Below are 16,338 nucleotides of genomic sequence, written 5' to 3' on the forward strand. Positions count from 1 at the left end.
AATGAAACACAATTTTAGAAATAAACATGCTGTAACAGTTATGAGTGGGATTCATAGGTCTTTACATTTCATTTTTAAATGAACTCCACTGAGGTCCAAAAGCCTCTTTTGAAATTAAAATAACTATTCTGGAAAAACGTACCGAGCGAATGGTCTGAAATTTTTGCACACAAGTTGTTGGTCTACGCTTACATCATATTCAACATTAATGTCGAAAAAATATTTCAAGTCCCGTCGTGTGATAAAACTTCAGTGCAGTTCTTTTAATCTTAAAATCCCTTGAATGATGATGATTTCTTAAAACATTTGTCCAAAGCTGCAAGGCTAAATTTCAGAGATGGTGAAGAAAGACTTGGTATCAGTTACTTAAAGACTTGCAATTAATACTATTTAATTGATATTTTCTATTTTTTCTTTGTTTCTTAAATAACATGATAATATATTTTGATTATATAATTGTAAGATTACTCATTACAACTGTTGTTTTACCGGTATATGATTTCATTATTTGCTTGTTAATATATTTTATATATACAAATGCATTTACATATTTTGAGAATTCGATATTCTTTGTTCATACTAAGTCTTAATCTGGACAGTCCATTGTTGTAAAATGACCGGTAATTGGTTTTTTATTTTAAATAAGTTATGATTATATTGTTTTAGAAAAAAGTAACAACTTCAATGATATGAACACATCTGTGGATTTTCTAAATTCAAATTTTTACTATTACATGTTTAAATGTTGAACACTGCTTAGCCGGCGCCAGAGGTCGCGAACAGAATCAGTTCAACCGAGCCTGCAATTGTTTCCATTTCGCCGGTTTGGACTTCCTTTAGGAATTCTATTTCTCTCTTTCCAGACCACAAGTTCTTCAGAGCTTTCTTATATGAACAAAATAAGTTTTCTATCACCTTACACAGCAATTGTTTTTGTGATGTTCCTTGCTGTCTAAGCAACTTATGAAAACTTTCCATACTATCGTCTAAATGTCTCACCTAAGCATTAACTATCGCAGTAAATAATACGTCAGACAGGTAAAGAAAAAAGATTGTTATAATATATTCTTGTTACGTAATGAATCGTTTATGTCGAATTTGTAATTTTACAATTTCACGTTTTGTTCGACATTTCAATTGTGCTCCTATTTCATGAAAGCAATTAAGGAAAATCACCCTAAAATAATTCGGATTTTGGAGCATACATTGTTCAATTACTTTATTTAAAACATTAAATGTTAAAAATGTTAGAAAAGTTTTAAAGCTATCTGATCAATGGTGTCATATTACATTCGGTTCCAGTAGACAATTCTTACTGCTGCGACTATAAAGAGCAAGTAAAGAAGTTGTTAAAACTCTGTTTTGTAATTTCAAATATACCATGCCTATGTAAAGATATATTTTACCAACGTCCTAACTCATTCGGGTAATTTTGGTTTTGTCGATTGTGTTTATAACAAATTAAGCATTTTGAACCTCTCTCGAGTGGGCTTTCCGGGACTTACCATTATGGTGTCATATTATAAACCATGGTTAAAAGCACTATATCTCACCAGATAAACAAAAAATTAATAGGATAAACCTGTTCGCAAACTTTTGTGTAAAAATTATACAGCTCTTTATAGACACAGTCTATTCCAACAACAAATGCCTTAAATACCAAAAAGTGCTAAGGATTGAATACAATTTGAACAAAAATATAACTAAGAGAGTTTTACAATACATATTGCACCTTCCATAAATCTCTACATTCACAACTGATGTATTTCAGTAACCAAAAGTGAACCTTTGAAATTGAAGTATCGGCGCAATATATTTATTAACATACTGAATGTATTGTAAATTTCTTTCAGACAAAAAACTTGGAGAAACGAAATACTAGTAATCTTATGAAGTGATGCATGCACGCAAGCAGGAAATCATAGAAAGTCTCAGAAAAGACAGTTCTTTATTCGTTTTGATCATCTGCGTCTGTACAAAAATCGTCCTTATAGAGTACTTGCACTTCAGCTCACGCACAGTGCACTTAAAGAACATTGTACGGGATTGTCATTTTGGCGAATATGCTGGCATTCTAGGATTGAACACTTCTATCTATATAAACCACAAAAAAGATAACTTAACTGTGATTGAAACCTCAGTCTTAATATTTAGCTGAAATATATATATTTTTGTTTTGTTTTGTTCGAAATCAATGTTGGGTGTTGTTAAGTTTTTTAGTAAAGGTATATTGTTCTTTTTTTTCATTATTTTATAATTTTTGAAGTTCAAAATATATGTGCATTGACGGCTTTTAGAATGTTATTAAATGCATTTCGAATATATTTAGAAAAATGACAATAACATCCTAGAGTATAATAATTAAGAAATATCCGCCACGCATAAATGTAAAGTTTTGTTTTACGAAAAAAAACATCAATGTATGACATGTTTATCGCAAACGAAAATCATACTTTTGTTCGATTTTAAGACACATCGACACTTTAAAGGTCTTTCGGCGACCTTCAAGCCTTACTGGTGGAGGAAGATATACATAGGTTCACAATCATGCATTATTTCAGGCACGTGTAGGCACCTGCATAGAATCACTGAGGTGAATAGCAACTTCACAAGAAGAATCCAAAGTCTCTTTCTGGATTCAGACCAACAACGGTAAGGGTCAAGTAGTTAAAAAAACCAACAATCTCAATCTCTCGATAATTTCCCCTCTGCTTTCAAATTAAGTATTACCTTGCTCTTTTGATCTGAATTTCAAATCTAAGCTTTGCGTGCGATAAATTGGCTTCATTTGCACACATTTATGCATACAGATATATAAAAAGAACTCATCCACGAATAGCATAGTTATGGGCTAGACACGACTACCTTTCACATTTCACATCAAAATTTGATTTAAATGCATGACACATTTTCACTAAAACATCCATCCAGGAAAGACAGAATTGTTGATCGATACAAGTCTACGAGCAATTTTGACCTTTGACCAATTGCCAACAAGGAAACGCGTCATTCAACGAACGCAGCTTTCAACAAACATGATTCTTGCATGCGGAACATCGAGCGGAAGGACAGTCAAGCATTCCAACATTAACAATTACCTATTGTTTCCATAGCCATAAAACGGAATTTGCTTGTTTATATTCCTTCTTTATGTGAATTGTGAATTTCAAATAAAAATGTTATTTGTTACTGGTGGGGGCAGAGCAACAATGGATATATTTCTCAAACAAAATGAATTTATTATTGGTATTTTTCAAACTTTTCTTTTTTTACTCTTACAAAATCTGAGGGTTATTTCTTGTAGAATCATTTTTAGTTTAATCATAAAAAAACAATATAATTATAATTAACAAATAAAAGCACTGGAGCACTTGATGAATGAAAACGACTTGATGAAAGTAAATATGTCATGGAAATTGCTTAATTTAAAATTGCTGTGAACTTAGTACATGTAACAGTGCATTATTGTTCTTACAGTAGCATTAAAATATCTGGAAAAAAGAGTTCATTTTTGCATATTTTTGACATAACATCTTCCAGATAACACATTTTACATTTTCCGTTAAACAGCATAATATCAAATAAGATAAAGAAAACGGATATCTTAAAGAAAACCCCAAAACCGCAAAATTGAAAATGTTAACGGCTCGGTTTCATTGGACCATTCAACTGTCAGCAACGCTCCTCTGCTATACATCCAAGTAAAAGAAAACATGTAACAGATGTTACGATAGAATCACGAAGAGGAGACAAGCAGACAATAGGGTTTTTTTTAGATAATGGGCTGCATATCTATCTTGAAATAGCTTATGTAAAAAGGTCCACAAGTGTTAAGCTAAATACCTTTGGTGTCAAAAATAAGTTTACATTGATACAATATCACGTTCCTTTCAGTATGTTTTGCAAACAGTTATATGCGTTATGTGTTTGCGTCCCACGTAATATCCTTTGTATATATTGTAATATGTATCATTGACCCGGATATATCTACCAATCCCCCTCTTCCATTGTTGCTCTGCCGCCACTAATAAATATCTAATTATGCACCTCCTCCTCATTTGATTTTCCCTCCCCGCTTGGTGTCCTTTCGTTTGCCGTTGCTTCAGAGTATTGTAGGGACTGCGTTTCGAGAATACCTCTTGATGGTCTTTAGCCTCGTGTAACATAAGATTATGATATAAGAGAAGTTGAAATATAAACCAAATAACATTTTGATATTGATGTAAATAATATTACTTCTACGTGTTAATAAGGAGCAAAAAAATGAATTTACATATAACAGTGTATACAAATATTTTTCTACATGCTAAAAAATATAATAGTACAATTTAAACATGTCTTCTACTGAATATAATGTCATACTTTTTAATTATACTAGTTCTCTTTCACGATATATTCTACTAGTTACCCTAATTATATTAAAAAAAACTTTTTCTTCTGTCACTTAAATTCTCCTTTCAGCAATGACTTTGTAGGGCTTACAACCCAGAATAAAAGCTGACCCAACAGGGACGATATCTGCACATAATCCCGACTCCATTTTCCATTTATAGCGCTGCATTAAACTCGCGAAGATTAAATGAAGCTTTGGTTTGGCTACAGATTCTCCGAGACATACTCGTGTCCCAGCCGAAAATGGCAGCCAGTTCTTTGGCTTAGGTCCTAGCTTTCCATCTTCCCCTAAATATCGTTTTGGAATAAATCGATCAACGTCATCCCATGCGCTTGGGTCATGGTGAAGCGCCCAGTGATTAATGGCTATGTTTGTTCCTTTTGGAATTCGGTAGCCGGCTGAATAAATAGATATATATTGTAATGAATCAGTAACAGATACAATATAATGATTGTATAAACATCTTTGTTGCGATAAGTAAATTGTGCTTGCATTACACTCAATAATTAGCAATTTAATCCGTATGATATTGTTATGTATGCAACATATTACATGTATATAGATTATAGCTGACTAGTTGGTATTTCCAATATTGTCATTGTTCTATTTTTAGAACATAAACTACATGTATGTACTAGAACGTTCTTAACTGTTGTGGAAAACTCATGCATTATATTTAGATAGAAATTTCTGGAATGATCTTTATTGTTGAAGTTGCTAGATTATGATTACTGTAGTAAATGGAAGACTATTCTAGAAACTTCTTAGTTAATATATATAAGGAGACATTTTTCATTACTCTTATCTTTAAGTCATCAGTTACCTTTTTAGTCATCAGTGATCTTTTAAGTCATCAATATATTTGTAGTATTATTCAACTTGGAAATTAAGTGATTTATTGGAGCTTGGATTATTAATTATTCTTGTGGATTTTATTGTGGGAATTTATTCTAAAGTGTTCTTGGATTTAACTTGGATTTAACTGTGCTATTAAAAAAGGATCATTCCAGGATCAGACTAGACATTTGTAATTTTTATTTGGACTTCAGGTATTTGTAAAGATAATTTGTTATTTTATTTATTTTTTAATAATTTTTCTGTAATAAATTTGTTATTGTTACAAGTTTGTTGCTGGCTTTTCTTTCTCGTTACGCCTGGCTCGTAACAGAAATTGGGGGCTCGTCCGGGATCGAATATTTCTTTTTTGCTACATTATTGGAAATTATTACTGTTTATTTTACATTTTGTTATTACCGTATTTACTCATTTGAGTTGATACCATAGTTGTTCTATTAAGTGTGCTTTTCATTTTGAAATTTTTTAAACACACCACTATTTAAGTTTAAAACCAGCAGCAAGCAGTCATGTCTTTTGATTTAGAAAAGTTTGTAGCTGAACCTTCCCAGGAGGTATTAGATTTGGCTAAGAAAACTGATTTGCTCGATCTTGCAAAAAAGTATAATTTATCAGAAATTAAATCTTCAATGCGTAAACAAGAAATTAAAAATCTTCTGATTCATTATTTTGTGGATGAAGATATTTTTGGACAAGATGCACTTTCTCTGATTGTTGAAACAAACCCAGAAATTAAGATAAAAGAGCTTGAACTTCAATTTAAATTTGAACTAGAAAAAATGCAGTTTGAAAAAGAAAGGGAAGAAAGACAGTTAGAAAAAGAAAGGGAAGAAAGACAGTTAGAAAAAGAAAGGGAAGAAAGACAGTTAGAAAAAGAAAGGGAAGAAAGACAGATGGAAAAGGAAAGGGAAGAAAGGCAGTTTGAAAAAGAAAGAGAAGAGAGAGAATTTCAGTTTAAAATGAGAGAATTAGAAATCAAAGAGAGAGCAAATCAGTTTGAACATAGAATCAATTCAAAATTTGATGTCACTAAAAATATAAGGCTTGTTCCCCCTTTCCAAGAAAAAGAAGTTGATAAGTATTTTCTTCATTTTGAAAAGGTTGCTGAAAATTTAAAATGGCCAAGAGAGCACTGGACATTACTTTTACAGAGTGTCTTAATTGGTAAAGCTCGTGAAATCTATACACAACTTACTGTTGAACAAAGCTCTAATTATGATAATGTAAAAGAATTAATTCTGAAAGGTTATGAGTTAGTACCAGAGGCCTACAGGCAAAAATTCAGAAATTCTAAGAAAGAAATTGGTCAAACCCATGTCGAATTTGCAAGAAAAAAAGAACAACTTTTTGATCGGTGGTGTCTATCTAAAAAAATAAATAAAAATCATGAAAAGCTCAGACAGCTCATGTTAGTTGAAGAGTTTAAAAGTTGTATTCACTCTGATGTTAAATCTTTCTTAGATGAAAAACAGGTAGAAACTTTAGAAGAAGCTGCCCGTCTAGCTGATGATTATTCTTTAACCCACAAAGTCTCATTTTTAAATAAAGGGAAGTCCACACCCTCATATTTTAATTCCAAGTTCAGTTCTGGTAATTTATCTGGCTTATCTAGTCAGTCAAATACTCCCAAACCAAAGTCATCTGATGAACATAAAGGTCATAATCCCTTATCTCGTCCTACATGCAATTATTGCAAGAAAACTGGACATCTTATTTCTGATTGCTTTACCTTAAAAAGGAGGCAACAACAACGTGATGAGGCCAAACCCACAGTTCTTACCACTTCAAGGTCTGAACCTCAGTCTTGTATTGATAACAATGCAATTTTGAAGGTCAAAGAACCCAAGTCTGATTCTATAATGGAGATTTATGAAGCATTCCTTTCGGATGGTTCCGTGTCACTTATCGGTGATACTTGCCCACCTACCCCTATTAAAATTTTAAGAGACACAGGAGCTTCTCAATCTCTTATTTTAGCAGATACACTGCCTTTTTCTGAGAAGACTTCTTCTGGATCTAGTGTCCTTATTCAGGGGTGTAGAGTGTGGTTTTTCTAATGTCCCTCTCCATAATATTTATTTGTCCTCAGATTTGGTAACTGGGCCGGTGGCTGTAGGTATAAGATCTTTCTTACCCTTTAAAGGTGTTCATTTATTGCTAGGTAATGACTTAGCTGGAGATAAGGTAGTGGTTAATCCACTTGTAACTGACACTCCTTGTGTGGATCAGATACCTGATCCCATTGAGCAGGAAATTCCTGACCTTTACCCTTCATGTGCAGTTACTCGAGCTATGGCTAAGAAGGCCATTCAAGAAGACAATTTTTGTTCAGATATTGACTTAGCTGATACTTTTATAGGTCAGTCTTTTGATAATGAAATAAATTTTTCTCACACTCCTACTCTGCCTGAAACTCAGACAGATTTTTCAATATCTGACTTTTCTACACCAAGATCTAAAGATCAAGGTCATGACACGTTGTCAAGGTCACAGCTTATCCAGGAACAACAAAATGATCCTGAGATTTCAGTCCTTTTTCAAAAGGCTTTTAGTGAAGATGAAGCTTTACAAGTCCCTGTTTGTTATTATGAAAAGAATGGGATTTTAATGAGAAAATGGCGACCGCCCGATGTCCCTGCTGAAGAGGAGTGGACAGTTAATCACCAAATTGTGGTCCCTAAATCTTATCGCCAGGAAATATTACACATGACTCATGAAACACCCATGGCAGGTCATTTAGGTGTTAATAAAACCTACCATAAAATTCTCAGTCATTTTTATTGGCCTGGCCTTAAAGCAGATGTATCTAGGTACTGTAAATCTTGTCATACTTGTCAGATGGTTGGAAAACCTAACCAGTCAATACTTAAAGCTCATTTACAGCCTATTCCTGCATTTTTTATGAACCTTTTTTAAATAGAGGTTTTTTATTTAAAGTGTAGGTTCCCTTTTTTCCAAAAAATAAATTTTAGGTTTTTCAGTTTCTTTTTTAACTTTTAATGTGTTTTCTTCTTTCCCCCCGGGGTTTTTCCTTTAAAACTTTTTCCTTTTAAGGGAAAATTAAAAACCAAAAAATATTATTTTAAGGGGGTCTTGGGAAATTTTTTACATTTTGGGTTGGGTTTTACCCAAATCAGTAACCCGTTGGGTCAAGGGTTTAAATTTTTTTTGTCTTGGGGATTTTTTTCCCGCAGGTCATGCACGGAAATTTGGAAATTTAACCTTAGGTCTTCAACTATCATCCTGAAAATCAAAGGGGCATTAGAAAGATTTCACCAACTCTTTAAAAATATGGGGTAAGGTTATATTTTTTGGGCACTGAAAAAGGGCTGGGTGAAGGCATCCATTTATTGTTATTTGCTGTAAGAGAATCTGTTCAGGAATCTCTTGGCTTCAGCCCTTTTGAATTAGTATTTGGTCACACTGTCCGAGGACCCTTAAAACTTCTAAAAGAGAAATTCCTGTCTGAAGATGACATATCTTTAAATTTGCTTCAGTATGTATCAGATTTTCGAAATAGGTTGACTAATGCATGTGAGTTAGCTAGGCTTAATTTAAAATCAACACAAAGTAAAATGAAATCAAGGTATGATGAGAATGCTCAGGAAAGAAGTTTTAACCCTGGTGATAGAGTACTTGCTCTTTTACCTATACCTGGAAAACCATTACAGGCAAGATACTTTGGTCCTTATACTATTGAAAAGAAAGTCAGTGACCTTAATTATATTATTAATACTCCTGGGAGGCGAAAGCAAAAGCAAATGTGTCATATAAATATGTTAAAAGAATATTTTGACAGAGATAGCAAAATTAGTAAACCTATATCTTTTGTAAACTCTGTTCCACAAAATCAATGTTCAATTGAATCTAATAGGTGTGAAAATTTTGAAAAGTCTGATCCTGGTTCAGCAAAGCTTGAAAACTCTGATATTCTGAAAAATCTGGATGAAAAACTTGCTCACTTAGAACCGTCGAAACGAGATGAACTGAAACAGCTTATTTATGAATATGAACACTTATTTCCTGATATTCCCACACGGACTGACAAAATACATCATGACGTCATTCTTGAAAACTCTGAACCAATAAAACAACATCCATATAGAACGAATCCTATAAAACAAAAGTACCTAAGACAAGAAGTTCAGTATTTATTGGATAATGACTTTATTGAACCAAGTCAAAGCAGTTACAGCTCTCCATGTATTCTTGTACCGAAATCAAATGGAACATATAGAATGTGTACAGATTATCGTAAAGTGAACTCTGTAACAAAAAACAGCCTCCGGAATAAGTTTGCAAATCCGGAATTTTTCGCAAACTCAACTACCCTTTTTAACATAGTTTCAATACAACAAGTTAAATCAAACAGTAATTTGGATAAAAATAAACGATTATTGACCGATTACACAAAGATAGCGCAATAATTAAACGCTGTGTGAGCGTTCAAAATGTGACCTCCCATGGGGTTTTTCAATTCTCCCACGGATTTTTGCGTATCCCACTGGGACTTTAGTGGGGTTGAAACCCCATTTCTTAAAGTGGGAGAATAAAACCGTGGGAGGAAAAATAATTTTTTTTTCTAAATATTTTTACATGTGTTGAATATATAATACTTATAATAAACTTATAAGTAGTCGAGGAATATATTTAAAGAATTTTGCAATCCTCCCATTGGCTGAACTAACCCATTTAGTAAATGGGAGAAATCTCCCAAAATTAAAATTGTGCGGAAACCTCCCAAAATTAAAATGGGAGAAATCTCCCATGATGGCAAACTTGGAGAAATACCCCATTAGAGCGTGATGGGAGAATAACATTATGGGAGAATTCATCCATATCTTTTTTTTTTGTTTTACTTATTGGATCGGAAGTTTAACAGTAAAAGTTTTTCAACATGTTAATATTCGGTTCCGACCTTTTTAAAATGAAATAGGTCCGGTCCAATCAGTTATTTATTTACTCAATTAATTAATTATTTGTTATTTATTAGTTAGTTAATTAATTATAAATAAATAAACAAATAAAAAAATAAATAAATTCATTCATTCATTCATTCATTCATTCAATCAATTATAAATATATAAATAAAAAGAAAAATAAATAATTAAATTAACATATTGATAAATCAATATATTAATAAACTAATAAATTAATACACTTATTTATTAATTAAATAAAGAAATCAATAAACAAATTAATTAATAAATTAATAGATTGATAAATTGATGAATTAATAAATAAATAAATTTTTTTTTAATAAATTGATTAAATAAATAAATTATTTAATTGGTTTATGAATTAATGTTACAAATGTCCAATTAGTCTAATAATGAATTACAATATATCTGAAATATTATGATTTCGCTATTATTACCTTAAGTTTCATAAACATTAATAGCGACTGTTTTTTTTAATCATATAAATATATAAATGTATATTTCTTTCCATTAATTTATAGTATTTGTTCTGTGTAGTTAGTTATTATTTATAGTAGGATATAATTTTATGATTAGTATGATATTTTATCGTGTTATTATAAATGTTTTACTAGTCTCTTATAATTCAATGATTGAATGGTCATGTACTTTTCTGTGTTTTATGTTTGCTTATGAATTTTATTTGTGTATGTGCATGAATGAGACTTAAATAAATAAATATTATTATTCATTGTAGAAATACTCAAAAAAAATTTTAAACAGTATGACAGTCAATTTAATTAATTAATTCTAAATAAATAAATTCATTCATTCATTCATTCATTCATTCAATTAATTATAAATATATAAATAAATAGAAAAATAATAATTAAATAAAGAAATCAATAAATAAATTAATAGATTGATAAATTGATGAATTAATAAATAAATATTTTTTTAATAAATTGATTAAATAAATAAATTAATTAATTGTATGACAGTCAACTGTACATTAAATTCGGACGGTGTGTGGTCAGTGCAGTTCTAATTAGCAATGAGATCAATTATCTTTTATTACCCTTCATGATGGGGCTTTTTCTTAACAGCATAATTATAAGAGACACACACACACAAAAAAGGACAAAAAAACACGGTTTAAAAGAATAATAAAAGATAAAAAAGAAGAAAAACTGGATGTTGATCATTTGAAAATGAATAGTTCATATATAATAATGTAAGTTAACAAATTATATATACATGTACGCCGTAAATTGCATATTTTGTAACAGAAATTAGAGTGTTTAGGATGTTTTTGGTCTGTTTCATTGATCTCTTTCTTTCTTTGTTTACAATCCAGTTGAATAATTGAATGGCTATTTGTGTTAAAAACGGCGTATTTGAAAATCGTGTAGGCACGTTCATTTAGAGCACTTAAATAACAAAAGCATTTTTGTTTACATAAATATAACTTGTACAACACGCCAAATGAAACAAAACAGCATATATTTTGATGTATTAGCGAGGAAAAGAAATACACATAAGTATAACTGACATGAAGGTTAACAAAGTAATATCCCACGTCATCAATTAGAATGGCAAAAGAAATTACCGATTATTTATTTATTTATTTATTTATTTATTTATTTATTTATTTTATTTATTTATTTATTTATTTATTTATTTATTTATTTATTTATTTATTTATTTATTTATTTATTTATTTATTTTTATTTATTTATTTATTTATTTATTTATTTATCAATTAGTTTATTTATTTATTCTAAATAAATAAATAAATAAATAAAAAAAAATTCATTCATTCATTCATTCATTTATTCAATTAATTATAAATATATAAATAGATAGAAAAATAAATAATTGAATTAATATATTGATAAATCAATAAATTGATAATCTAATAAATTAATTAACTTATAAATTAATTAAATAAATGAATTTATAAATCAATTAATAAATAAATAAACCAATAAATTGATTAAATAAATAAAGTAATTAATTAACTTATAAATTAATAATTTAATTCATTCATTAAAGTAACCGATGTCCAATTATTCTGATATTGATTTAGAATAGATCTGAAATATTATGATTTCGATTGGATGATTACCATAAGTTTCATAAACAGTATGACAGTCACCTGTACATTAAATTTGGGCGGGATGTGGTCATTGCAGTTCTAATTACCAATGAAAACAAAGGAATTATCTTTCGGATAATAACTTGATTGGATAGCAACATAAATGACTGTCAGCTCTGATTGCCCCCCTAAAAGAATGTTGACACCACTTGAACGTGTGAAAAACATAACCATCGAAGGTCATAAATTACGTATCATATTACACATCCTTTGATTCCCAGAGATCAATTAAGTTTTATTACCATTCATGATGGGGCTTTTTCATAATAGTATAGACACACAAAACACACAGGAAAAACACGGTTTAAAAGAATGATAAAAAAAAAATAAAGAAAGAAGAAAATGAGGATGTTGATCATTTGAAAATGAAAAGTTCATATATAATAATGTAAATTTACAAATTATATATACATGTACGCCGTAAATTGCATAGTTTGTAACAAATATTAGAGCGTTTAGGATGTTTTTTTGTCCGTTGCATTGATCTCTTTCTTTCTTTGTTTACAATCCAGTTGGATAATTGAATGGCTATTTGTGTTAAAAACGGCGTATTTGAAAATCGTGTAGGCACGTTCATTTAGAGCACTTAAATATCAAAAGCATTTTTGTTTGGATATGTATAACTTGTACAACACGCCAAATGAAACAAAACAGCATATATTTTGATGAATTAGCGAGGAAAAGAAATACACATAAGTATAACTGACATGAAGGTTAACAAAATTAGGTAGGGATTTTCCTACGTCATCAATTAAATGGCGGCAGATATTGCCGATTATTTATTTATTTATTTATTTATTTATTTATTTATTTATTTATTTATTTATTTATCAATAAGTTAATTAATAAATTCTATATGAATGAATGAATGAATGAATGAATGAATGAATGAATGAAGGAATGAATGAACGAACGAACGAATGAATAAGTAAATAAATAAAAAAAATAAAAACATCATTCATTTTATTATAAATATATAAATAGACAGATTATAAATAATTAAATGAATAAATTAATAACTCAATAAATTAATAAACTAATAAATAATTAAACTTATAATTTAATTAAATTAATAAATAAATAAATAAAAAATTTAGTAAATTAATAAACTAATAAACTAATAAACTAATAAATTAATAAATTGATTAGATAAATAAATTAATTAATAAATTTATAAATTCATAAATTCATAAATTCATAAATTAATTTATTCGTTAATGTAACAAATGTCCAATTAGTCTGATATTGAATTAGAATGGATCTGAAATATTATGATTTCGATTGGATGATTACCTTAAGTTTCAATACCAGTATAACAGTCACCTGTACATTAAATTTGGGCGGGGTGTGGTCAGTGCAGTTCTAATTACCAATGAAAACAAAGGAATTATCTTTCGGATAATAACTTGATTGGATAGCAACATAAATGACTGGCAGGTCTGGTTGCCCCCTAAAAGAATGTTGACCACTTGAACGTGTGAAAAACATAACCATCGAAGGTCATAAATTACGTATTACATCCTTTTGTTCACTGAGATCAATTAAGTTTTATTTCCCTTCATGATGGGGCTTTTTCATAACAGCATTATTATATAAAAGACACACACACACACACACACACACACACACACACACACACACACACAGAAAAAAAACCGAAAAAAACAAACAAAAAAAACACGGTTTAAAAGAATGATAAAAAAATAAAGAAAATGAGGATGTTGATCTTTTGAAAATAAATAGTTCATATATAATAATGTAAGTAATATTAATTGATACATGTACCCCGTTAATTACATAGTTTGTAACAGAATTAGAGCGTTAAGGATGTTTTCTCGTCTGTTTCATTGATCTCTTTCTTTCTGTGTAATAATTAAATGGCTATTTGTGTAAAAAGTGGCGTATTTGAAAATCGTGTAGGCACGTTAATTTAGAGCACTTAAATAACAAATCATTTTTGACATAAATTTAACTTGTACAACACTCCAAAAGACACATAACAGAATATATTTTAATGTATAAGCGAGAAAAAGAAATACACATAAGTAAACTGACATGAAGGTTAACAAAATAAGGTAGTGATTTTCCTATGTCATCAATTAATATGGCGGCAGAAACTACCGATTACTTATTTATTTATTTTTTATATATTATCTCATTCATTCATTCATTCATTCATTCATTCATTCATTCATTCATTCATTCATTCATTCATTCATTCATTCAATTATTCATAGATTGATAGATAGATAAATGAATAAATTAATTAATTAATTAATTAATTAATTAATTAATTAATTAATTAATTAATTAATTAATTAATTAATTAATTAATTATTATTATTATTGTTACCAATGTCCAATTAGTCTGATATTGAATTAGAATAGAATTTAAATATTATGATTTCGATTGAATGATTACCTTAATGACAGTCATCTGTACATTAAATTTTGGCGGGGTGTGGTCAGTGCAGTTCTAATCACCAATGTAAACAAAGGAATTATCTTTTGGATAATAACTTGATTGGATTGCAACATAAATGACTGGCAGGTCAAAATGTTTAACGAGGCATTTATACAAATTTAGATCAGACTACAATTACTAAACAATATCAACATATCTATTATGTATTATTTAATTATATGCATATTTTGCCTTAGAAACAATTTTTTTTTGTAATTCTTAAGAAAGTGCAATCTTGAATTGTACAACATTTAAATATTGCTTGAACAGAATGTAAGATATTTATTACTAGGAGAAAGTAGCTATAAATGTGATCTAATTTGTCAAAAAAAATTGTAAAATAAATAAAGTAGTATTTTAACTTTCATACAAAGTACTAGTTTACTATACATGATGGGGCTTTTTCATAACAGCAAAACTATACATGCTACAGAAGACACACACAAACACACACAAAAAAAAGAAAAGAAAAGAAAATAATCACTGTAAGAATGATAAAAAATAAAGAAAGAAGAAACTGAGGATGTTGGACATTTGACAATGAATAGTTCATATATAATAATGTAATTTAACAAATTATATATACATGTACGCCGTACATCGCTTAGTATGTAACAGAAATTAGAGTGTTTAGGATATTTTTTGTCTGTTTTATTGATCTCTTTCTTTCTTTTTTACAAACCAGTTGAATAATTGAATGGCTATTTGTGTAAAAAACGGCGTGTTTGAAATTACAAATCGCGTTACGGAAAACCCGACTTTCCAGAACTTTTTTTTTATTTCATCAAAGGACTTTTTTAAACACTTTTTTGTTGTTTGTCATTGTAATCTACGTACGTAAAATCTTTTTAAAACAAAGAAAACATGGCAATTCTTTACCTCAGACCTTTAAGCCGTTCCTAGGGGGCGGGCAGTAACTTGCACTTTCCCGTACCGTACATAAACAGACTCAATAATTTGCTATTTTCAGGCGTATGGATTCCATTTGCTTCCGACATTTTGATCAGATTTGTAGTGCTTACGGTACCATTTTCTATCGAATCACTAAACTTTTATCATCGAATTCCGTACAAAGTTCTCAAAGGACCATACACTTTTTTGACTTGCATTATGATCAAAAATTCTTGTCAATTTGCTATAATTTTCTAATTGTATATAAATTGTGAGATTTTGGGGATGTGTGTTTGTTTGTTGGGTTTTACGTCGCACAAACCAAGAAAAGGTTACATGGCGGCTTTCCATCTTTTCTGGTGCATTCCGAGAATTATTTCAGGCCTATGCAGACAACTGCTTACCTATTCCCTCTCCACGGGAAGGGAGCTCTTAGTAAGTTCTAACATTCAAGTTACAAAAATCATATATTTATTTGTTCTCCCCGAAACCCAAAACTCGACACCTTCTACAATAAAACACGGGTATTTATGTGCATAGATAATTCCATAACAGGTCATGTCACTATTCTATACTTTATCTTTATCTGCGCATCCGCGCAGACTGATCAGGATCCATGCTGTTCGCTATCAGTTTCTCTACTTGTTATAGAGTTTGT

The 16,338-nt window shown here is 29.8% G+C and overlaps 1 protein-coding gene across 1 annotated transcript in view; it reads right to left on the reverse strand.

Moving 5' to 3' along the window:
- Window positions 1-561: 561 nt before the first annotated feature.
- LOC132743874 (steroid 17-alpha-hydroxylase/17,20 lyase-like) overlaps window positions 562-16,338 on the reverse strand; it is a 34,380-nt gene continuing 18,603 nt past the window's right edge. The window contains exon 6 of the mRNA XM_060732453.1: window positions 562-4,791. Within this exon, the coding sequence (XP_060588436.1) occupies window positions 4,445-4,791 (347 nt within the window). The 3' untranslated portion in view covers window positions 562-4,444. The remainder of the gene's footprint in view (window positions 4,792-16,338) is intronic.

The sequence above is a fragment of the Ruditapes philippinarum genome, unplaced genomic scaffold (genome assembly GCF_026571515.1).
Source record: "Ruditapes philippinarum isolate M1 unplaced genomic scaffold, ASM2657151v2 ctg9844_1_1_1_1, whole genome shotgun sequence".
In the NCBI taxonomy this organism is placed as follows: domain Eukaryota; kingdom Metazoa; phylum Mollusca; class Bivalvia; order Venerida; family Veneridae; genus Ruditapes; species Ruditapes philippinarum.